The sequence below is a fragment of the Salmo salar genome, chromosome 05, assembly GCF_965601325.2.
Source record: "Salmo salar chromosome 05, fSalSal1, whole genome shotgun sequence".
Classification (NCBI taxonomy): Eukaryota; Metazoa; Chordata; class Actinopteri; order Salmoniformes; family Salmonidae; genus Salmo; species Salmo salar.
In genome coordinates this window covers 73292133-73316617 of record NC_138295.1, presented here as the reverse complement: position 1 = coordinate 73316617, position 24485 = coordinate 73292133, and the positions used below count along the sequence as shown (strand labels likewise).

Genomic DNA, 24485 nt, shown 5'->3' with positions numbered 1-24485 from the left:
CTTTACACTTGTGTGTACAAGGTAGTTGTTGTGGAATTGGTAGGTTACTTGTTAGATAATACTGCATGGTCGGAACTAGAAGCACAATCATTTCGCTACACTTGCATTAACACCTGCTAACCATGTGTATGTGACAAATACATTTTATTTGTATATTGTATTTACTTCGCCACCATGGCCTTTTTGCCTTAACCTCCCTTATCTCACTATAAGGGAGGTAAAGGCAAAAAAGGCCATGGTGACTGTATGTATGTTTTACTCCATGTGTAACTCTGTGTTGTTGTATGTGTCAAACTGCTTTGCTTTATCTTGGCCAGGTCGCAATTGTAAATGAGAACTTCTTCTCAACTTGCCTACCTGGTTAAATAAAGGTGAAATAAATAAATAAAATATAGGACCTTCCACCCCACCTGGGATATGGATGCCTGATGAATATTTAAGGGTCGAAACGTTGTTATAAATATCACCTGGGAGCATGAGTAGCAGTGTGCGGCCTTTTCCTATCTGTTTTTCATCAGCTCATGAAAAATGGGACCAACGCTTTACATGTTGCTTTTCTATTTTTGTTCAGTATATAATCGAAATAGATTGATTATTCTCAATGGTCGTCAATACCCCAGGGAAATAACATTAACATTAAACAAAATGAGTAAAGTTTATGTTCAGTTAGTATGTAAAAGATACAGAATATGTCCAACCTACTTCCAGAGTATGAAAACTATGTGCTCCGTGTGTAAAGATTAGTATTTTGCCTTCGTATATCACATGCGCCGGAAACGCATGTTTGTTTCTTCCGGAATCAACCTGTACTCGAAAAAATAACACGTGCGTAAATTTAATCTGTAAATTGGAGTCAAGGATCGAATAAATACATTATACTTTAACTATTGCAAAGGTGAGTTTTGGAGAGTTGTCGTAATTGTTTGTGCCATACACAAGTGAATGAACAAGTCATGGTGACGGATTTGCGCTGCGTATGTGATACCAAATTCCAGCTAACTAACGTTAGCTAACTAGCATTCTTTACAGCTCATAGCAACCTCCTGAGATTAACGTTGGTTTGTCTCTAGAATGCAACTCGTCTGTTTTTAACTGAAGTCAATGTGTCGTTACCTAAGGTTAGCTAATTACCGGCACATCGTCATACTTGAATATTGGGGGGATACCATTGATGGATAACGGTAGCATGCGTGGAAATGTGTACTAACGATTAGCAGTTGTCTACTAAGTAGCTAGATGACTACCTAACATTCTTATGACAAGAATGCCGACTTGGCATATGAAAAGGAAGTTACATATAACACCGTGATGTTAGAGACGTTAACTTTTTCTATTTCACATTGCTTTTTATTTCTCCACATCAGTGTGCTGGTCAGAGTTAAGAGGTTGTTGTTCTCAGTAACATTTTCAATAAACACTTCAAGTTTAGCTGATTTGTCGTTAATTATAATTTTGTTATTTGCAACATTCTTGGAACAGATTCTGAGCAACATGTTACTGAGAATATAGCTAGCAACCATCTTTCAGAGCTGCCCTCAGTGCATAGTTAGTGACTACCTTCATCCCATTCTGATCCTATGCCTTAGTGTGTAAATCCAACATGATCATGAGCTATATCTTCTCTCCAGACTACCTGTGTAGGTGTCAGTCATGGGTAGGAAGTTGGATCCCACCACTTATGTGAAGAAGGGGCCTGGGCGGAAGTCCAGGAAGCAGAAAGGAGCAGAGACTGAGCTGGCCAAGTTCTTAACGGATGGTGAGAGGGATGCTATTATAACATACAGCTTCTAAAGAGCTGAAGACATGCTCAGTATTCCTTCACTTGCTGGGAGTACAGTGGCACTAAAGCAAAGATGCATGACTGGGAATGAGACATGAAGCTTTAGAGGTTGATGCTCACTAACTATGCTTGTCATTTGCAGAGGATACTGCACCAAAACGACTGTCAAGCAGGTCCAGGAAAAGGTCTGTTTGTAATCTTTTGGATGTTATGTTGTCAATCCTTTTTTTTAAACCACTATGTAATGTGTCACAAACTTTTGCTGAAGATGATGCTGTTTTGTAGAGCTGGGAAGCGAGCTCAAGTGACCAAAAAGCCCAAGGAAACCATTGAGAAGGAGGAGACAAAAAAAGGTAAATTACTGTTAATTTGTAAGCATTGGGGGGTAAGTCAACCCAGTCCATGTGGATCCAGAGTCAGACAGCCCCATCCATTTACTGTGTTGTCAATATAATAGCCATGAATGTCAATGGGGATTTAATTGGTTTGTTTCCCCTGTTCTCAAGGATTCACAGATGAAAACAGTGAATGGCTGAAGCCAGCAAAGAGGAAGCGTGAGGTCGGCCAATCGGATAACGAGGACGACAGTGACAGCCAATGGGAGCAGGAAGAGGACGAGGGACAAGGGGGAGGGGAGAACAAAAAAGGGGAAAAACTGCTAATTGAAGGAGATGATGATGATGATGATGATGACCTGGTTGATGACTACGGTGCATTGGAGGACAGCAGTGAAGGAGAGGGGGAAGTAGACGGTGATGGAGAGGAGGTATGTGAAATTATTCACTGAATTTATGTGTCCAGGACATGTTCTAAATAGCAAAACAATGTTTGTCTTTCAAAGTTCTTACTGTTCTTTAGCAAGGTGCTGAATCTTTGTCTGTTGAATCATCTGTTCCTTACTCCTCTTTTCATCCCTCGTTCAGCTGCTCCCCATTGAGCGAGCTGCCAGGAAGCAGAAGAAGCTGCAGGAAGCCATAGGCCAGGAGAGTGATGATGATGATGATGATGATGATGATAAGGGGAAGAGTGGAGATGAAGACATGGATGAAGATGACACGGTACAGGCTAATATAGATGAGATGGACAAATTCATACTACCTGGAGCAGAGGAGATAGCAAAAGAGGGTGAGCTTAGCTTTGTACTTTTTTTTTTTAGATTTAACAGTTATGCTTTTTGTTATGCCAGTTTACACATTGCTATATGTTCTTTATCATTGCCTGTGGACTCCATCTGTAGTGAGTTTCTGTCTCCTGTGATTGCAGGCGTTTTGCTTGTAGACCTGCAGACCATCCACCAGAGAATAAAGGACAACGTGGACGTTCTCTCTCACTTTGCTACCAAGAGAGAGGAGGGGAAAGAGAGAACAGAGTACCTCTCTCTCCTCAAAAAGGATCTTTCCACTTACTACAGCTACAACAATTTCCTCATAGACAAACTGCTGGATATCTTCCCAGTGTCAGAGGTATGTGTCATTGCTTTGTTCTCCCAAATGTCATAGAAACACAAAAGAACAGGAATCTATGGAAGGTTACGTTTTGTTGTAATGGTTTTGTCATCATGCTGAACTAAGGCTTCCCTCTTATGTGCTTTGTAGCTGATTGATTTCCTGGAGGCCAATGAAATTCAGCGACCTGTCACCATTCGGACCAATACACTGAAGACAAGGAGGAGGGACTTGGCTCAGGTAACAAATCTCTTTCAACTTGGATCAAATAAAGGTGCCCCAAATCCACCCCACCCCCTAGGCATTTGTGTTTCTCTGAAAGGATTAAGGGTCAATTTGAAATTGACCAAAGGATAAATGGATGATATTAGTAATACCTGTTCCTCTGCCAGACTGACTGAGTGACATGTCTGTTGTTTGTCCCAGGCCCTGATCAACAGAGGGGTGAATCTGGATCCTCTGGGGAAGTGGTCTAAAGTGGGCCTGGTCATCTTTGACTCCTCAGTACCCATAGGTCAGTACTAGCACCCTCTAACCTTTTATAGTTGTATGAAAGATTAGAATGTTAATTCTCTATTTACTACTATTATCCAGCTTTCTGTGTGTTATGAGTAAGTGTGCATGAATTGATGAGTGTATACCCTAGCTGTGTTTTCCTGTTCCCAGGTGCGACCCCAGAGTACCTAGCTGGTCACTACATGCTGCAGGGAGCCTCCAGCTTCCTGCCTGTCATGGCTCTCTCTCCCCAGGAGGGGGAGACTGTGCTCGACATGAGCTCAGCTCCCGGGGGAAAGACCACCTATATGGGTGAGGATGTAAAAAATGAGAGTTGAATGACCATGATCACAATACTGTTTACTGCTGTTGGTCTCTACAATTAGCCTAACAATCAAAGGCAGCCTTTCTTGTGTTGCGACATGGGAGTTAGAATAGAAGAAAACATAATTTTGACATTTGGTTGTGCAGCAGCTGTTTTTCTCTTGCTATGTCAGTCAATAACCACGTTTCCATCCACACTTTTTATGTGAGTAAAGTCATGATGTATAAAAATATATAAATATATTACTGTAAATGCCGACATAATTTGTTCGGTCGACATGGTGGGATCTTTTTGTGTATGTAAAATTAATTATGCGAGAAATGGTGCCGGAAACGTCACTCAGGGAAACCATGCAATTTATTAGTCTACAGATGAAAAAAGTCGTGAAAGTGCACGGTGATGAGCTTGATGCTCCTCGCCAATAAATATCAAGGGTCTTGTTCTGGTGACATGATGATCGATGCATGACTGCTGTTTGACAAATAAAAATATTCTCGCTTTTATCCATAAAAAAACAAATGTAGACTAGCCTACCCGCACTGCATCTGAGAGGGCACATGCCAAGACCAGATTAGGCACATCTGCTGTGAAACAAAACTATCGGTAGAGTTGAAAAGATGATGGAAACTTTTGATATTTATTTGGTATGTGAAAAAGTAAGTTTTGTGTGCACTACGTCATCACGCAAGTCGGTTTGGTGAAAACACACCACTGGTGGGAAAATGCACATTTTTAGCAGATTTTAGAATATTTACATGAAAATCTGTTAACAATTGGATGGAAACCTAGCTACTCACAATTACTTAGCCATATCTCGCTTTAGGGCCCCTAAAGGGGGGCATGTGTTCATGAGCTTCGGACCCAGGAAAACACTGAATTTCTCATTTGGGCCCATCCTGAAAAAGATGAAGAACCCCTGATCTAGGGGCTTGACAGGCAAGACTTGTCTTTTAATTTGATTACTTATTTATTGTGTATATGTGTGTGTCCCACAGCCCAGTTGATGAGGAACACAGGAGTGATTGTGGCCAATGATGCCAGTGCTGACAGACTGAAGAGTGTGGTGGGCAACATCCACCGTCTGGGAGTCACCAACTCAATGATCTGTAACTATGACGGGAGGCAGTTCCCTAAGGTAATGAGAGAGGTTCTTGCTCTACATGCAGTTTATACATGGACTGTATAAACACAATATAAGTATGTATGTTACACCCATTGATGGTATGTTAACCTGTTGGTTACTATATTTGTAGGTAATGGGTGGGTTTGACAGAGTGCTGCTTGATGCTCCCTGCTCAGGCACAGGAGTAATCTCCAAAGACCCTGCTGTGAAGACCAGTAAAGTGAGAAAAAACCTATTATACACTACACAGGCCTTTAGATTTACAGTAGACACTGGCGTTTAATGACAACTTCCTGTTCATGTCTTCCTAATCCTACGTCCTGTCTCTCAGGACGAGTCTGACATCCTGCGGTTGGCCCACCTGCAGAAGGAGCTCATCCTGGCGGCCATCGACTCGGTCAACGCTGAGTCTCCCTCTGGAGGCTATCTGGTGTACTGCACATGCTCTATCATGGTGGGTACACAGTGTCACATTGATGACAAATAAACACAATCTAAGTTGTGGGGCTTTACTTAAAGTGAATTGCAATGATTTCTTGTATTGTGGCCTTTTTTTTGGTGCATGTACAAAATGTCTGTGATAATTAAATTCATTTGGAGTAGAATAGTTCACCTCATTGACTTCATCACCAGGTGGAGGAGAATGAGTGGGTAGTGGACTATGCTCTCAAGAAAAGAAACGTCAAACTCGTCCAGACTGGACTGGACTTTGGCAAAGAAGGTTTCACCAGGTAAAGGGGTTATAAGAACACATTATTCACATTCATCCTGATATTTACCCGTAACACCTAACCATTTCCTCGTGCAATATGAACAAATATATTTCCTCTATTTAGATTCAAAGAGAGACGATTCCATCCCTCTCTGAAACTCTCACGCCGGTTCTATCCTCATTCCCACAACATGGACGGTTTCTTTGTGGCCAAGCTGAAAAAGTTCTCCAACACGGTCCCAACCACAGCAGTTGACAAAGGTAAAGTAGATGTCATCTTGGATCTAATAAACCACAATGCTTTGTCCAGTGTCATGGAAACACCACTTGTGTTATGTTAGTTTTACATCCTGTTATTGTCACTATTCCAGATGGAGAAGAGGAAACCGAGCCATCTGAGGCAGTAGAGGTTACAGCTGATTCCTCTGATGAGGACGGACCATCTAAAGCAGGGTCTAAGAACAAGTCCAAGAAGCAGAAGCCAGTCCCTGGCAAGCCAGCTGTGTCACAGAAGACCACAGCCAACGGGAAGCCAGCCAAAAGCATCGGCAAGAAAACAACAAACCCAAGCACCTTGAAAAAGGGTGAGAAACCGACCGGGCAGAAAAAGGCAAAGATTGCTAAGATGGATGGTGGGACTGTGAAAGTGGACGGAGAGCTCAAGAAGTCCAACACAGTCAAAACAGAAGGGGAGACAACCAAAGAATCAAAGGAAAGGAGCAGGTTTGAGAAAAAACGCGATAAACAGAGGAAATCCCCCATGCAGAGCAAGAAGAGAATGGGGAAGAACAAATTCAATAAGTTGAAGAAGCTGCTAAAAAAAGAAGAGGTTGGACAATGAACATGTATAAGATGTTTATGAAAATGAAGACTAATTATTTTGCAGTTGTCACTAGTCAGAGGTCTAATTGTCATGACGGATAAGTAATTTTAACAAGAGCTGAGCATGTTAGGATAAATGTTGCCTCCCTCAGGACTGAAAATCACTGCAGCAGGGCCCTGAGCCCCTGCCCCCTTTGGAGTAGGTAGCTGTTGTCCCTAACCACACAGATACTAGATCAGATATTTTATATGGCCCTCGTGGATGATTGGTTGTAGGTTAGGAATATGGTAAAAGTTCTAACTTCAACTCTTGTTCAACATTTTAACATTTCACATTTTATTCCTTCCTTGCAATGTTATCTGTTTGGTTTAATTACATTTTGTGTCTTTTGATCAAATTGACATGTATTGTAAAGACTAATCCTTGAGCCAATAAAATGTCTCGGATTGTTTGCCATATACCCCCATCTTGTGTTTATTTGTATATTACTGCAGTATTGTTGGCTATGTATGACATCAAATATGTTATTAGATTGTTTTCATTAACAGTACGTTTAATCAATTACATTCAGTCTCTGACACAGTGCAAATACAATATCCTTATGCATTATCGATTGATATTAAAACACCGGTATTTAGATTTGATTTCGGATCAAACCAATGAACTCGTCCTCGCCGGAAGTTGTGTTGTTTACATTTTCCAAGATGGCGGCGGGAATGTATTTGGAACACTATTTGGACAGTGAGTTCATTTTCTATTATTTAAAAGATTTAAAGATAAAAATCGGGTAATGTTTTCGATAGTTTAGCTGTCAATTTGAATTTATCTGCATATTTAGTCAATGCATTGCAAGAAGGAATGCTTTATTTGGAGAATTAGGCCGCATTAGCTACCTAGCTAAGCCACACCAACGGTCGTTTCGCCTGCTAGGCAGTAGCCTAGCTAGAGTATCATCACAAATTGAAGATGCATTTGTTATACCAATAGTTTGTATTATTAATGAATATTAATCAGTCAAAAGTTGTTAATGATTGTTAATTTCTCATCACAGGCATAGAGAACCTGCCATTTGAACTGCAGAGGAACTTCAATTTGATGAGGGACTTGGATCAACGTACAGAGGGTGAGAAATAACACTAACTACAACTGTTACCGACCAATTCACTACTCTGCAGAGTATGTGTGAACCATGTTTACAATGCATAATAAAGTAGCAGTCATCCCACCCACAAGTTGTGCATTTGAATTGCCCATGATGAATTTATGCAAATGAAATCTGTCTAGCCTCCATAACAACCAGATTACCAGGGCTAAAGAACATTCATGTCCACGGTCCTCAACAATTTACCATTCAAAAATCTGCTAATCTTCCAACATCATCAGGTCATATAGACCAAAAACTGCACCACAATTTTGTGAGGCGTCTTTACATAGCAGTACTTTGTTGGGATTTCTTAGATCCATTCATACTTGTAAAAGCCCTAGATACACATACTTCATTAAGAAATAAATGTTTTGTGGAAGAAAGTGACACAGTAACACGCATCACATAAGGCTGATATTCTCAGACCAGTGGCATCAATAAAATTGCTTATCCAAACTTCTCACCCAACCCATCTGTCTTTCTCTCAGATCTAAAGGGGCAGATAGACTCCCTAGCAAAGGATTACACATCCAACGCCAGGACCCTCTCGTCTGAACAGAAGCTTACTATTCTGAGGCAGATCCAGCAATCATACAGCAAAAGCAAGGAGTTTGGGGATGACAAAGTGCAACTGGCCATGCAGACTTATGAGATGGTCAGTAGTAGTACTTTGGAGCTCTGTGCTTCCTTTGTATTGGAGCCTGTGTGGGTCAGTCAAATGAATCCTAAAGTGCAGTGGTTGTTTCCTAGGTGGACAAGCACATCCGGAGACTGGACACAGACCTGGCCCGCTTTGAGGCCGACCTGAAGGAGAAGCAGATAGAGAGCACAGACTATGATTCCACCTCCAGTAAGGGAAAGAAAAGTATGTATTTGAAGTGTGTGTGTGTGTACGTGCAGGTCTATTTCTCTTGAATGTTTGCCTTGTAGAATCTTGGCACACTTCAAAATATCAAATCATTACAAATAATGGTAAATGTATTGTCATTTTGGAGTCACTTTTACTGTTAATAAGAATGTTTCTAAACACTCTACATTAACGTGGATGCTACCATGATTACGAATAGTCCTGAATTAATCGTGACGTTATTGTAATGGTGAAAGGTTAGCATGTCTTGGCGGTATATTTGTGTGTCTAACTTTCTCACTAATCATTATTCACAATTCATTCAGGACTATCCGTAATCATGGTAGCATCGACCTTAATGTAGAGAGTTTAGAAACATGATATTCTTATTTACAATAAAAGTGACTCCAAAATGACAATGCATTTACCATAAATTTCTATTTGGCACAAAATGATCAGAAACACAACCAAAACAAACAGCAAATGCATCCAATAACTTTGTACAGTCACAAGCTTGATGTAATCATTGCGTGCTAGGAATATGGGACCAAATACTAAGCGTTTTACTACTTTAATACACAAAGGTGAATTTGTCCCACTGCTTTTGGTCCCCTAAAATGGGGGTGACTATGTACAAAAAGTGTTGTAATTTCTAAACAATTCACCCGATATGGATGAAAACACCCTCAAATGAAAGCGGACTGTCTGCACTTTAACTCCATAATCATTGTATAATTTAAAAAACAATGTCACTTACCCAATAGTTTTGGAGCTCACTGTATATTTAAAGCTATGTTTTGATATTTCAGGTGAGTCCAGGGGGCTGAAAGAGAAGAAGGTGGCTAAAACTCGGTCTAAAGTGAAGAGCTCCGATGAAGATGGCAGTCCGAAGAGTGCACAGAAGAAAGTCAAACTTCTCCAGCCGTAAGTTTGTTATTGTGCACTCTATCACTTCCTTCCTTGAAGACAATCTCCTTCATTGGCCTTAATTGTGTGTGTGTGTGTACTCACCCACCATTCTCTCTCATTGTCAGGGGGGAGTTCACTGCTCCAGCGGCTAACTTTGGGAACGTGCATCCCTCTGACGTGCTGGACATGCCAGTGGACCCCAATGAGCCCACCTACTGCCTGTGTCACCAGGTGTCCTATGGAGAGATGATTGGCTGTGACAACACAGATGTGAGTTTCCCCAGAAACCTCCCCTGAGTTCCCCCAGTGTGTGCACTCACCTGACCTATATTGTTGTGTTGATCCTGGTTCTTGAAAGCTACAGTGTGTACAGACTTCATCAAACCCCTGTGTTGATTGTTTTTGCAGTGTTCCATCGAATGGTTCCACTTTGCCTGCGTGGGCCTGACGACGAAACCAAGAGGGAAATGGTGAGGGAATCAGCCAACCTACACAGACTAACCGTACATACTACACTCACCGGCCAGTTTATTAGATACACACACCTAGTACAGGGTCAGACCCCCCCTTTGGCTCCAGAACAGCCTGAATTCTCTGGGGCATGGATTCTACAAGTCAGAAATGGATGTTTGTCCATGCTGACGCGATGGCATCACTCAGTTGCTGCAGATTGGACAGCGGTACGCAGTTGACACCAGGCTGGATGGGTCCATAGACTTAAGCTGCTTATACTAAATCCTGACTCTGCCAACAGCATGACGCAACAGGAACTGGGATTTGTAGGACCAGGCGATGTTTTTCCCCTCAATCGTCCGGTGTTGGTGATCGCGTGCCCACTGAAGCCGCTCTTCTTGTTTTTAGCTGATAGGAGTGGAACCTAGTCTGGTCGTCTGCTGTAATAGCCCATTCGTGACAAGGATCGATAAGTTGTGCATTCCTAGATGCCGTTCTGCACAGCACTGTTGCACTGCGCTGTTATTTGTCTGTTTGCGGGCCCACCTGTCAGCTTGTACGATTCTTGCCCTTCTCCTCCGACCTCTCATCAACGCTCTGTTTTTGCTCACAGGACTGCTGCTGACTGGATATGTTTTGTTTGTCACACCATTCTCGGTAAACTGTAGACACTCGTGCGTGAAAAGCTCAGGAGGGCAGCCGTTTCTGAGATATTGGCTCCGGCGCGCCTAGCAATGACGATCATACAACACTCAAAATCGTTTAGGTCACTCGTTTTGCCAATTTTAACATTCAGTCGAACAGTAACTGAATGCCTGTCTGCCTGTTTTATATAGCAAGCCATGGCCACGTGACTCACTGTCTGTAGGAGCGATCCATTTTTATGAACAGGCTGGTGTATCTAATAAATTGGCCGGTGAGTATGCCCATTCACAAAGTGGAAATAGTGATGGGATTTTAAGGTTTACAACTGAATATTTCCTTTTTTCTAACTCTGCAGGTATTGTCCACGCTGCTCTCAAGACAGAAAGAGAAAGTAAGCCCTTAAGGTAGAGGGGCCAACCGATTGTCGAGTCAGGATACTACGTTAGTAGTGATGAGAAAGTAACATGACATTTTCTGTCCCCAGGATAGTATTACATTGTTTATTGGTCTTCTAGCATAGAGCAATTGGTGCTTTCTTTTTTTGTTTACTTGATTTAATGCAGTGCGAAGGAGATATGTGGTTACAGATGTATTTAAATGTGTTTCAAAGGTTATGAGAGTTGATAGTTACGGGAGTTGCTTTGGTTTTTTTTATCTTTATGTTTCTATTTTTTTGTAACTGAACAATAAACACTAAAATTTGACAGTTAGTGTCCATAATACTGTACTATGCGTGTGACTACATGTGATTGACTGGAGTGAAGTGGATCGACGTATTGTAATGTATTCAAGTTTGTTACATAATTTAAGATTATATTGTGTGCGCTCTAAAAAAATGCATTTTAGCCTGAAAGGTTCATTTAAGACGTTAGCGCTTTTATCTGTTTGGTAGTTAGTTGATTGAACTACATTTTACATTTTAAATGTGATGGAACTGGTTTAGAGAATGCATTTCATATGGGAAATATCATCAATGCTGTAGCTGACACCTGGGTACATGTGAGGAAAATTGTATTTTCAGTTTGAATACAGCTACTACCTCAAATCAGTCTTGTCCTTTATCAAGTAGATTGGTTCTGAACAGCATAGCTACAATGCATAGATACAATTGCATGAGGTTATCGGATTTACTGTACTTGATATTGCAATATTTGAGTTTGCGGTAATGAAGTATCATTAACATTGTAGCGTCAGTTATCCGCAGAAAGATGGCGTAGTTTGTTCACCAAAGAGGAGGGTCAGTGGGAGGACGGGAGCGATGCCGATGACCTAGTCCTCTGGCGCGCTGCTGTTAAAATTCAAAACCCTTCAGAGCAGAACCGTGCTGTTTCAATCTGTTCAACCCTTTCTAAAGATCCGAACTTGCGGCTAAGACTGAGCAGCACTACAACAAATATTGGTAAGTGTGTTATACTTGGTTAACGTTATTTATGTCTGGAGTTTCTTAGTTGTGAAATTTAGCTAGTCAGAAAGTTGACTAAAAACAACGTTAAATACTGTAGCTATATTAAATAAATTAACGTAGTTAGCTAAAGGTATCTTGTGGCAAACTAAGGTAGCTAACTAGCGTTAGCTATTTCGCGGAGAAATCGATACAAACAACTAATAACTTGGTCAAAAAACTATCGAACTTAGCTAATACATTAACTAGCGAACACGTTTGTTAGGGTGAGTGGGTCGTTTATAGCTAGCTACATGGAATGAACGTAGTTTACTATGATTAACGTTACCTAGAATGTCAACCACTCGGCTTACAACAAGTTTTTTTTGTGTACAGTGATGTCGTGGGACTTCTTTGTGCGTGGGTGACCTGGTGAAGACCGGGGGCATTAACCAGTACGTGGTTCAGGATGTCGTCTCCCCTAAACAACTGCCCTCCCATCTCAACAGTAAATATCCCGTAGTTTGTTACAGACTTAAAATTGTTAGAATATTGTCATCCTGAAATCTGACCAAGCAACTCAACTCTTACTATTCTATATATTTTCCGGGTTTCAAGGCTGCACTGAGAAGCCAGGGTCTATTGTGCATCCTGGAACACTTCAACACGGGTTACACTGTGCTGCAGTGAGTAGCTATATTTACCCAAGTTATTTTATTTTTCTTTCTTAAACCTGCCTCAACTATGATGTAATTTCTCGGATTCTGACCCATGTTGCATTTTATTGTATGTCACAGGCACTGCCATAAAGTGGACATGACTGTGAAAGTGGACACCATGAAGTTACTCATACAAGGTCAGTGTTTGTTATGGTGTGTGTTGAAATGTCTTTCAATGTATTCACATGATGGCATACCAGTGCCTGCTAGTGCTCACTATTCAGCCGAAGTCCTCATCCGTATTTCATTGTTTTCTCTGTTAGTGGTGAGTGGCCTGTCCGTCTCCCTGCCCTCCCTCCTCAACGCCTCACTCTCTGCCCCGGACTGCAAGGAGCAGCTCAATGCTGTCAAAATGAGTGTGTTCCTCCTTTGCAAGCTCACAGAAATCCTGGAGAGTGACTCTTACAGGCAGAGTATCATCACTGCACCCAGTAAGGTAGGTCCTTCTGCACCCAGTCATATTTGAATATGTTGTCTCATAGCATGCTCTATAGTCATTTAATACATCCACTAATGCCCAGTGATGAGATAATGGCAAGTATGAGCCAATCAGGCTGAGAGTGTGTTTGCCTTCCTCCTGATTTGTGGGTAATCTTGGCAGAGTGGCGAAGATTGGCTGCTCTGCTGTAAGGGCCCACCTACAGTAAACTAGCAGCCATTCTCACCCTCTGCCCATCCCAGAGACATGGGAGAAGGCAGGACGAAGGCTGCTGAAAGTGTTTGAGTGTGAGAGGATATGTTTCAGTTGGCAAGGAGACACAACTCTTCGTTGATGGCCTTTGCTATAGCTATGACATTTTCCTGAGAGCATTCAGAAATCTTAGTGACAGCTATGCAGTGGCCTCAACATCAGTAAAGTGACCAACACTCCTGTACTGGTTTGAGTTTGAAGTGAATTGTCCCTCAACATCAGATCCCCATTTGATTGTCATTCTCTCAAGCCTGCAGAAATTATTTGAATATTTTTATTTACAGCAAAAACCTGACTATTCCGTTTTTGAAGGAAAGGAGACTAGGAGAGAATCACTTCCTCTGGGATTACTGAGCGATCCTCATGTCCTCTGTGATTTCTCCCCCCAGGCTCTGCCCCTGAACAGGTACAGTGAAGTGATGGGTTTGGCAGTGGGAAGGCTGATTGACAAATCCATCAATGTGGTCAAGAGTGCCATCCAGCTACTGGCTGCCTTCATCGCACACAACCCCTACAGCTGCAAGGTGTGCGCGTGCACGAACAACCACTACTGTGAGTTACACAATTGTAAGACAAAGAGTATTACAATTGTTTCTTTCATCTGTAGTTGAGCAGTGCTGACGTGAAGAAACCCCTGGAGAAGGAGACGGATAAACTCCGAGAGCTTAGAGAGAGACTGCAGGAAAACGCACCTGGTAAATTATACACACCACCTTTTATATTTATCTTTCATATAATGCCCAATGATGAGACCAAGGCGAATGCGAGCCAACTGAAAGAGGGTTGGGATCTCTCTCGTCTGGCCGGTAATCTTGGCAGTGTAGTGGAGATTGGCTGCTCTGCTGTAAGGGCCGGCCTACAGTGACTTGGCCCCACCCACACGTTTCTCCCGCTGAAGAAACACGATAGAGAATAGTGGGAGGGTGCTGACAGTGTGACTGGTGTGTTAATCTGAGGCAGGGAGAAACCCACCTCTCCTTCATATTCAGGAGCTCTTCTTTTATTAATCTGAGGGCTTCTACACCTGTATGTGTCTTTTTCAGAGGGGTTGGGTTTAAAGCAGAAGTAAACATTTCAGTTGGACCTTGTGGGCAATTGACCAATACATTGATCTTAATCTTTGTTTAATATGAAACTCTGATCCAAGTTAAGTTTTGGACTTAACCTCCCAATGACAATATTCCCTTATCGATGTATGGTAAACTGTTCCTAGGTCTGCACCTATTGGCAACTCCTACCTTTGGCGCATGGCTTTGTCTCAAAAGTCTGGTGTTGGTTAATTTGTCCACTAAACCTCATTAAGGTGCCTGCATGCTTCCCATCCGTACCACTTCAGAAGACGTGCATATATTATTACATCTTGTGACGTTGTTTATTTTCGACTTCGCTAAGTTTTTCTTTTTTTCAGTTCGGGTGCAGCAAGTCTACACCCCTTTTGTTGGTGATTGGTCAACCGTAGGGATTCTTCAATATTCTGTCATTCAATGAGAGACGACCCATTCTCATGCACATTTTTTCATCGACAAATACTTCAGCAAACATCTTAGATGCAAAAACAAAAAAAGGATATCCTCAGCATAAACTCAGGAAATCGGTCATTAATTTTGATGTTATCTTAGATTAATTCAGACTATTTTGAGGAAGTGTACTGGCTACGGCATCTCAAAATGGACAAACAGTACTATTGGTGCTTTTTTCTCGTTCAAGTGAATGTCTTTTTTACGGGAGTATGCAATCACACTCATTTGGCTAGCCGAACTGAAGCATGCTGGTGTCTTCAGTCTCTGAATAGGAGCACAGCAGAGTACACTGACTTCTCTGCATTGAGTCGAAGTCACGACCACTTATAAATCTGGGCTCACCGCCAGGGTTTTCAATGAAGGAGCGTTGTAAACACACATTCGGTCTCCTTCAAAGACAGTCACTGCCGGAGGGGGGGGATGACTATCTGCAGTCCACCCACAGTGTACTGGACAATACCGTGTCGCCTCTTTCCATGCAGGCAGCATTCATAACCTGTTTAATCCTCCCCTCACATCCTCCAACTCTCCCTCCTACACACATTATCCCTCATAGACTGGAACCGTGTGTGTTCTGCGGAGGGTCGAGCACCGACGAGATGATTGATTAATCTGGAGCCTGGGCATAATTTTAATGGCTTAGTTTACTACTCTTGTGTGTAGACATAGCAGTGAATTTACATACTGCCAGGAACCTCATTTGTGCACCACACAATAAAGTTGCTGTGTGTAATAGCATGTTTGTATGCACGTTCTTGTATCAGATGTGGCATTTTAGATTAGTCTACACCCTGAACGCGCAATGTAATTGTGTATTTCTCTGTGTAGAGCGGAGAGGGAGGTGGTCCTCAGTAACCTGGACACTCTGTGCTCTGTGGCTCTGGGAGAGAAGTTGACTGAAGACTTCCTACTGGCCAGAGACTCTGTTATCACCATCTGTAACATCACTGACCATGTCAGGGTAAGACCCCACACGTCTAGGGCTGTCCCAGACAATAAAAACTAACTTGGTTGACCAAAAGTCGCCTGTTCTTTTGAAATTTAAAGTAGTGTATTCTAAAAATGTGTGTATGTATATCACACCCTATGGGTTTGGATAAAATCAATGATACTGAACAAAAGTATAAACATGTCAAATGTTGGTCCCTTTTTTCATGAGCTAAAATCAAAGATCCACAAATATGTCCATATGCAAAAAAAGCTTGTTTTGAGTAAGCGTGCAATTGGCATGCTGAATGCAGGAATGTCCACCAGAGTTGTTTTTTAGAATTTGGCAGTACATCCAACCAGCCTCACAACTGCAGACCATATGTAATCACGCCAGCCCAGGACCTCCACATTCAGCTTCTTTACCTGTGGGATCGTCTGAGGGGAGGCGGGATGCTGAGCAGTATTTTGGTTTTTAGTTGTGGGGGAAAATGTTTTCTGATTGGTTGGGCCTGGCTCCGTAGTGTGTGGACCTATCCCCACCCATCATGGCTGCGCCTCTTCCCAGTCCTGTTAGATTAGTGTTTTCTGCCTGTGTGGAACCGTGTAAACAACGCTAAATTGTAATACCAGAGTCTGTTTGAACAAAAATCTGAAGCCTTTAATACAGCATAGCAAAGATTTAAAAACAGCCACATTTGTGAAATTGCTTTCTGACCTTCTAGTTGTGAGGCTTGGTGCTCATGGAATCAGTAGGCTATTAAAGACTCCATCTGGCAACAAACAGGATTTCTGTGGATGATTTATGATGCCAGGCACATTTTAATAGTTCCGCTATGGATTAGTTATCTTAATTGGTATCTTAGAAAATGAAGGCAAGGGTTTTTTTCTCGTCTCTTTACTCTGCTTCTGCTGCATTGGTTCTTAAGACCAATATGCTGGTTAACTTCGCTATTATGCACATAGCAACATGAAGGGAAAGGTGCCAATTCAACGGCTTGGGGGTAGAAGCTGTTGAGGAGCCTTTTGGTCCTAGACTTGGTGCTCCGTTACTGCTTGCCGTGTGGTAGCAGAGAGAAGTCTATAACTTGGGTAACTGGAGTCTCTGACAATTTTATAGGCTTTCCTCTGACTCTGTCTGGTGTAGAGGTCCTGGATGGCAGGAAGTTTGGCTCCAGTAATGTACTGGGCTGTTCGCACTACCCTCTGTAGCGCCTTAAGGTCAGATGCCGAGCTGTTTCCCTACTTGGCGGTGATGCAACCGGTCAGGATGCTCTCGATGGTGCAGCTGTAGAACTTTTTGAGGATCTGGGGTCCCATGTCAAATCTTTTCAGTCTCCTGAGGGGGGAAAAGGTTTTGTCGTGCCCTCTTCATGACTGTCTTGGACCATGATAGTTTGTTGATGTGGACTCCAAGGAACTTGAAGCTCTCAACCTGCTCTACTACAGCCCCGTCGATGTTAATGGGGGCCTGTTCGGCCCGCCTTTTCCTGTAGTCCACCATCAGCCACTTTTGTCTAACCATTTACAATTTCAGTAGCTCATGTCTTAGAGTGATGTACTGTGCCTTCCCCGTGGCATCTGCAATGGGTTAGTCCACTGAGACTGGTGGGAATCAGACGGGCGTCTTGTGCATCATGAAAAAAGAAAGATATTTGCAACTGCTCGACTAAAGAAATCTCTGTTGACCAACAGCCTAGACGAAACAATCTACCAGGTGACTAAATGGGGTCAGCCCTATAGACGTTTGAATGTTTAAAGTGTGTAAAGTGATTGAGTTGATTTGTCCCACCCCAGCAATCCAAAGGAGCTCCATTCAGACTGCCTTAGGACCACCAGCTCTTTACCTGCCTCACACAGGCAATCGCTGAAGGTGTGTGTACACACACATCATCTCTTGAGTGGGAGAATGTAGTGTCTTTGCCCCTGACTGTGTGTCTGGTCCCGCCCCAGGTGTGGTGATGGTGGACCCTCCATTGGCAGAGCTTCAAGGAGCAGGCTGTCCGTCTGCTGTACTTCCTGTCTGAGTCCCCAGCTCTGCTCCCTCCTCCTCCAGCGCTGCTCTCGCCTGCTATTGGACCAGATCGTGGAGGGCGGGGAGATGTTAGCAAACAAGGATGTCAGCCAGTTTCTGGGTGTATCTCAGCACCCTGAGGAGCAGGGAGAACAAGGTGAGAGACTGAGTGATTATTTAGAAAGTTGGTGCACTCTGGTAAAACAACTTCTCAAAGTAGTATGAATAGATCACATTCTCCAGTTGTCTGGTGCTCTTTCACTGTGCCTAGTGTTGTAGTGTATTATGATGACCAGTATTTTGTATTGGTACTTTATGATCAGTACTGTGTTATAGTGATGTGTGTCCCTGCAGTGAGCTGCGTGTCCCTGGCCCAGCTGCTGTCTCTGTGTGGCTGCGTGGCGTTCTGGCAGGTGTCCCACCTGGAGCGCAGCGTCAGCTCTGAGCTGCAGAGGAGAGACTGAAGAGAGGGAGGAGAAGGCGAAGGTACCCTCCTGTAAGGCCAAGGTCAGTCTGGACATGGAATGAGAACACGAAATTTATGATGTCCAGTATTTTTACCCAAACCAATGATGGCAATAATTCACATAATGGTCAATCATGAGATTAGGATACTGCATTCCTAGTGGTAATGAGACTGCTGGGTTTATACACATGTTCTGTGTTTGGGTTTAAGAAGCTTTTACTATACGTGTCATATTGATTCTCATTGCATTTCATAAACCAAATGTTATCAGAACAGGATGTTGATTAGTAAAGAGGCCATGTGAGTCTCCTGGTGAGTAGGATTGTCTTGCCAATCAGTGACTTTTCTCCCTGGGAAACGCTTGATGAGTTTAATTTTGGTCACGCAACACAGTGATTGACAGGTCTTGATGATTCTTCCCATCAGGGGGCTAAGAACAACAGCTAACTTCTTCCTAATTACTCCTTTAGATGAAATCGCTCTAACTTTCCAGTAGACTAGACATGAACAGGGAGTTCTTAATCAACTGTCATGATCCATGTTTCCCACATCAAGCGGCCAATGACAGTTCTGTGGAGGAAGAACTTGGGTTGATGGGTGATTCTGCTGAGGACACTGAGGCAGAGGTGATCAGCAAGATCTGTGAGACTGAGCTTCTGGCTGGTAAGAAAACTTTTTTTAAACTAAGCCTAAGTCAATTTTTCCTGTTGTGATTTAATTGCCTTGAAAACCACATCCCTTCCCCCCCAGAGGAGAACCTGTTGTGCTCGTTCCTGCCCCTGCTGGTGAGGGTGTGTAGTTCCCCAGGGAGATACTGCCACCCCCAGCTCACCACCGCTGCCTGCCTGGCCCTCTCACAGTACATGATGATCAGGTCAGTCTACACCCCAGACTACCTTTTGTTTTTCTGTAATTTTCCTTTGCGTGGCTGTGGTCTCTCTTTGTGTCAACCTCTGTCCCCTCTCCTCTGTCAGTGTGTGAGGAGCACATCCGTCTCCTGTTCACGGTGCTGGAGCGTTCCTCTCTGCCCGTCGTCAGGGGCAACGCCATCATCGGCCTGGGAGACCTCACCGTCCGCTTCTCCAACATCCTGGAGCCCTGGACCCAGAGCCTCTGTACCAGGTAATCCAAACACCTGGACCCAGAGCCTCTGTACCAGGTAATCCAAACACCTGGACCCAGAGCCTCTGTACCAGGTAATCCAAACACCTGGACCCAGAGCCTCTGTACCAGGTAATCCAAACACCTGGACCCAGAGCCTCTGTACCAGGTGTGCACCCCCACAAGCCACTGTCATTCAGTGAATAAATATTAACCTAGCAGCTAATAAAACTTTATGGTTTAGAATATGGAAGTAGCAAACAAGCTGATCTTTATTTAATTACCCAGCTGTGTGTACTATTGTGTGGCTTTTTAATTTAGGTAATCATGCCCATTAGATGAGGATGGCTGAGGGCTACAAGCTTGTTCCATGTCTGGTTGTCTGCTAATGTTGTTCCTTCAGACGCTCCAGTCCTGCTGCTGCTGTCTGCTGAACCAGTTGATCGAAAAACATATTTTCATATGTTCAGAACAGAAAAAACAATAGGAAGCATTGGAAAATGCTGTCATGTCCTCCACTAGCATTCTGACCTCTGATGTTGCTATAGCGCGACAGTACAGTGTACTGTACTCTTCAGAACTCCAACCGCTCTTCTGGACTGTGGAACCATGGGCTGCTCGCTCGTGCACTCTTAACAGTTATAACTGAACTTTCTGTAAGGTCTAGAACAACTTGAAGGTTCTGAATGTGTCCAGAACTACTTGTTGGTGGTATAATTATACAATGAGTAGCTTGGAGGGAGAAGGGGGATCGTTTCAGGTGATGCCATAGGTTATACTCTGTAGGAAGGATGGGGACTTAATTGAAGAAAGCTTAATGATGATTGCTGGTTGTTCTTCCCACATTGAGATGAACTGAAGCCATACCCCCTCCCCCATTGAACGTTTAATTACAATTCGTTATCATTCCACTAGTTCTGTTTTTGTCTTTGTATAGTGCTAATTATGATGCTTGGTTATTCTTACATTTGAGGTGTTTCAGATGAATAGTGTTTTCCAGGCTTTTCACTATGAACACGAATCCTCATGTTTTTCCTAATGGTAAGTGTTTTGTAGCGGTCAGTAATTGTCTCCCACACACCTCCATTGTGTTGGGTCTCCTCAAAGACACAGCCCTCCCTGGGAGAGGACTGATAAGGGTATTAAACATGATTATTTTGTTTTACCCTAATGGTAATGCACTGTTTTACATGCCTAGTTAATTATACTGAAGCTATGGCTTATGACAGTCTACTGTATCGCAGACCACACACCCGGTGAGTCTGGTTCCTCTGGAAAACATCCTAATCCACGGCTGGAGGAGAAGTTGCATATTTTTTTCACCTGGCTTCATCCATTCCCAGTGTATGCAGTTAATTCCCCTGTTTAGAACAACGGAGGCCAGGGAGATACTGCAGTCATTTTGTGTTAGTGCTCCCTCAGAGTAGAGGCCCTCTGTACCTCCCACACGTACATCTGAACTGACTGTAGAGGATTATGGTTAATGCCAGTCAGGGGTATTGGCATCGAGGCCTCCAGGTCCAATGTATGGCTGGTCGTATTTTCACCCAGATAATCGATTGCTTAATCTGTCATATCATTGATTGGCCAGTCTGTCTATTTCATAGTATTCCAGCTGATCCTGATTAGAGCAGAAATCTACATGCCATTTTTAAATGCTTCATCATATAACATGTCCCTGTCTCCCCTGCCCAGGCTGAGTGACGAGAACCCGGCGGTGAGGCAGACTGTAGTGACTGTTCTGACCCAGCTAGTGCTGAAGGTCAAAGGACAGGTCAGCGAGGTGGCTGTGCTGCTCATCGACCCCCCGACACACATTGCCAGCCTCGCACTCAACTTCTTCAGTGAGCTCGCCTCCAAGGTACACACAGCGTTAATTCCAGGCATTTCTATTTGATTGGAGTATACAGTGCCTTCGGGAAGTATTCAGACCCCTTGACTTTTTCCACATTTTGTTACGTTACAGCCTTATTCAAAACATTTTTTTTATTTAATCCAATCTACACACTACTCCATAATGACAAGGCAAAAACAGGTTTTTAGACACCTTATTAACATAAGTATTCAAACCCTTTGCTGAGACTTGAATTGAGCTCAGGTGCATCCTGTTTCCATTGATCAGCCTTGATTTTTCTACAACTTGATTGGAGACCACCTGTGGTAAATTCAATTGATTGGACATGATTTGGAAAGGCACACACCTGTCTATATAAAGTCCCACAGTTGACAGTGCATGTCAGAGCAAAAACCAAGCCATGAGGTCGAAGGAATTGCCCGTAGAGCTCAGACAGGATTGTGTCGAGGCACAGATCTAGGGAAGGGTAGCAAAAAATGTCTGCGGCATTGAAGGTCCCCAAGAACACAGTGGCCTCCATTCTTAAATGTAAGAAGATTGGAACCACCAAGACTATTCCTAGAGCTGGCCGCCCGGCCAAACTGAGCAATCGGGGGAGAAGGACCTTGGTCAGGGAGGTGACCAAGAACCTGATGGTCACTCTGACAGAGCTCCAGAGTTCTTCTGTGGAGACGAGAACCTTCCAGAAGGACAAACAGCACTCACCAATCAGGCCTTTATGCTAGTGGCCAGACGGAAGCCACTCCTCAGTAAAAAGCACATGACAGCCTGCTTGGAGTTTGCCAAACGGCACCTAAAGAACTCTGACCATGTAAAATAAATATTCTCTGGTCTGAAACCAAGTTGAACTCTTCTGCATGAATGCCAAGCGTCACATCCGGAGGAAACCTGGCACCATCCCTACGGTGAAGCATGGTGGCAGCATCATGCTGTGGGAATATTTGTCAGCGGCAGGGACTGGGAGACTAGTAAGGATAGAGGGAAAGATGAACAGAGCTTTGTGGAGATCCTTGATGAAAACCTGGTCGGGACAAGTCTCAATGTCCTTGTGGCCCAGCCAGAGGCCGGACTTGAACCCAATCAAACATCTCCAGAGAGACATGAAAACAGCTGTGCAGCAACGCTCCCCATCCAACCTGACAGAGCTTGAGAGAATCTGCAGAGAAGAATGGGAGAAACTCCCCAAATACAGGTGTGCAAAGCTTGTAGCATCATACCCAAGAAGACTCGAGGCTGTAATCACTGCCAAAGGTGCTTCAACAAAGTACTGAGTAAAGGGTCTGAACACTTATGTAAATGTGATTTTTAATTAGCAAACATTTCTAAACCTGTTTTTGCTTTGTCGTTATGGGGTATAGTGTGTAGATTTTAATTTTCAATTTCCTCAAATTTAGAATGAGGCTGTAACGTAACAAAATGTGTTTAAAGTCAAGTGGTCTGAATACGTTCTAAATGCACTGTAAATCTGAGTTGGTGTAGTGGGGACCTTTTTACATAGACTGAGGGTAATGGATCCTCTCAGGACAATGCCATCTACAACCTGCTTCCAGACATCATCAGCAGACTGTCAGACCCAGAGAGAGCCATGAACGAGGAAGACTTCCACACCATCATGAAGTGAGTGGTGTCCACACTAAGCTGTGTGCCTCTTCTGCTCTCACTGTGTATATTGTGTGTTGTGATCAGTGTAGTGTCTTCTGCGCTCACTATGTGTAGTGTGTCTTGCAGGGAGTCATTGTTCTGTTACTCAAATACCCGCGAGTGGCGGCTTTACTAATGTGAGGGCTACTTAACCTGTGTGTCTGTCGCCCACTGTGTTCTCTCCCAGGCTTTACACACTCTGGATGACTTGGCATGCTGGGGTCACATTGTGACTCTGGTTTGAAACCTGTTGTGCTGAATAACATGGAAATGGGATGCTAATATGTGAGTGGTATTTTAATGTTTCCCTCTTTGTCGCTGTTTTCCTACATCACTAAGGAGAGACAGACTGAGTCTCTGGTGGAGAAGCTGTGTCAGCGCTTCAGGACAGCAAAGTGAGCAGCCCGTCTTCCCCTCGCTCTTCCTTCCTATCTCCTCATTTCTATTTTCCCACTCCGTGTCATAACGGCTGGCATTAGTTCCTCTGTCTCAGGAGTATTCGAGGCCTGGGTCGTCTGTTCAGTGAACTCGGGGCCAACTCTCCCTCTTTCTGGCTCGTCATTCAAAGCACAGACCTCCACAGAAATGGCATTTTAGATTAAGCCACAGACAGTGAATCAGCGAGACCATGGGTGGAGAATGATTTCTTCAAATGTCAGATCAGACTTCCTCTGTTCTTAAAAGACTTTGTTGTAAGTGAATAATCAAATTCCCCCCCCCCCCCCCCCCCCCCCCAATTCTCTCTCCAGGCCTGAGCGTCAGTGGTGTGACCTGGCCGTGTCTCTGTTTGAGAAGCGTCTGACGGCGGTCCACACCCAGGGGCTGGAGAACATAGAGAGCCCTGAGATGGAGAAGACCCGTCCTGAGGGCGCTGGGCCCAGCCAGAACACCACCACTCACACACCACTACCCAACAAGGGACGGGGTGGCAGGCCCAAGAGAGGTGAGCGCACACACGTGTAGTGCCTTTTCTGGTAGACAGTGAATTCTTTCCCTCCTGAATGTATTTCTTTTTGCCAATTACATCGACTTTAGCTTATTTTCCATGATTTTCTTTCTCTCCCCTCAAAGGTCAAGCCAAGCCCTCAGTATCCAGTCGCCATGACGATAGCTTTGTGACCCCTAAACCAACCCGGAGGTCCTCTAAGAAAGCTGTTATCACCTTCAGCAGTGACGAAGAGGAAGAAGGTATCTGCTCTTTCCAACAGTAGTCTGTTTTAGTTAGTGTTGGCCGTGCTTTTCAATTAATGATGAATCAGTTGATATGCTTTCTGTGCTCTCAGTAGATTGTTGGTGCTGGCTTCGCAGGATGGTGTCATAAAATACATTTGAGCCCAGTGAATGAAATGGCATTTGTTTTAATCTTTGCAATTTCATAGCATTTACTGTTGGGAACAAATCTGGTTAGTTGTTGCTTGTCAAATGAACACGTCAATGTTACTGGTATTTGTTTGTTTTTACCCAATCAG

At 43.5% G+C, this 24485-nt stretch overlaps 2 protein-coding genes, 1 non-coding gene and 1 pseudogene across 4 annotated transcripts; all 4 read left to right on the top strand.

The window, feature by feature from the left end:
- Positions 1-762: 762 nt before the first annotated feature.
- LOC106576663 (28S rRNA (cytosine(4447)-C(5))-methyltransferase) lies at positions 763-7163 on the top strand. Its single transcript, XM_014153911.3, has 16 exons — positions 763-895; positions 1629-1756; positions 1923-1965; positions 2066-2133; positions 2287-2546; positions 2704-2905; positions 3044-3243; positions 3376-3465; positions 3652-3739; positions 3892-4032; positions 5041-5180; positions 5299-5388; positions 5500-5622; positions 5802-5899; positions 6005-6141; positions 6252-7163. Exons 2-16 carry the CDS (start codon positions 1651-1653, stop codon positions 6719-6721), a joined length of 2256 nt encoding a protein of 751 aa, XP_014009386.2. The 5' UTR covers positions 763-895; positions 1629-1650; the 3' UTR covers positions 6722-7163.
- Positions 7164-7341: 178 nt separating this feature from the next.
- LOC106605735 (inhibitor of growth protein 4) lies at positions 7342-11405 on the top strand. The gene is made up of 8 exons (XM_014201635.3): positions 7342-7444; positions 7755-7826; positions 8336-8502; positions 8598-8712; positions 9504-9618; positions 9729-9873; positions 10012-10073; positions 11057-11405. Exons 1-8 carry the CDS (start codon positions 7363-7365, stop codon positions 11094-11096), a joined length of 798 nt encoding a protein of 265 aa, XP_014057110.1. The 5' UTR covers positions 7342-7362; the 3' UTR covers positions 11097-11405.
- A 1493-nt stretch (positions 11406-12898) lies between these two features.
- Positions 12899-23747, top strand: LOC106605733 (condensin complex subunit 1-like; annotated as a pseudogene). Its single transcript, XR_014392259.1, has 14 exons — positions 12899-12938; positions 13065-13237; positions 13882-14016; positions 14100-14187; positions 14536-14539; positions 15841-15973; positions 17917-18110; positions 18308-18449; positions 18975-19082; positions 19170-19293; positions 19386-19541; positions 21216-21381; positions 22898-22992; positions 23356-23747. The product of XR_014392259.1 is annotated as a condensin complex subunit 1-like (transcript).
- Positions 14231-14509, top strand: LOC123743267 (small nucleolar RNA U85). The gene has a single exon (XR_006770075.2). It is a non-coding gene; the product is annotated as a small nucleolar RNA U85 (small nucleolar RNA).
- Positions 23748-24485: the final 738 nt, after the last annotated feature.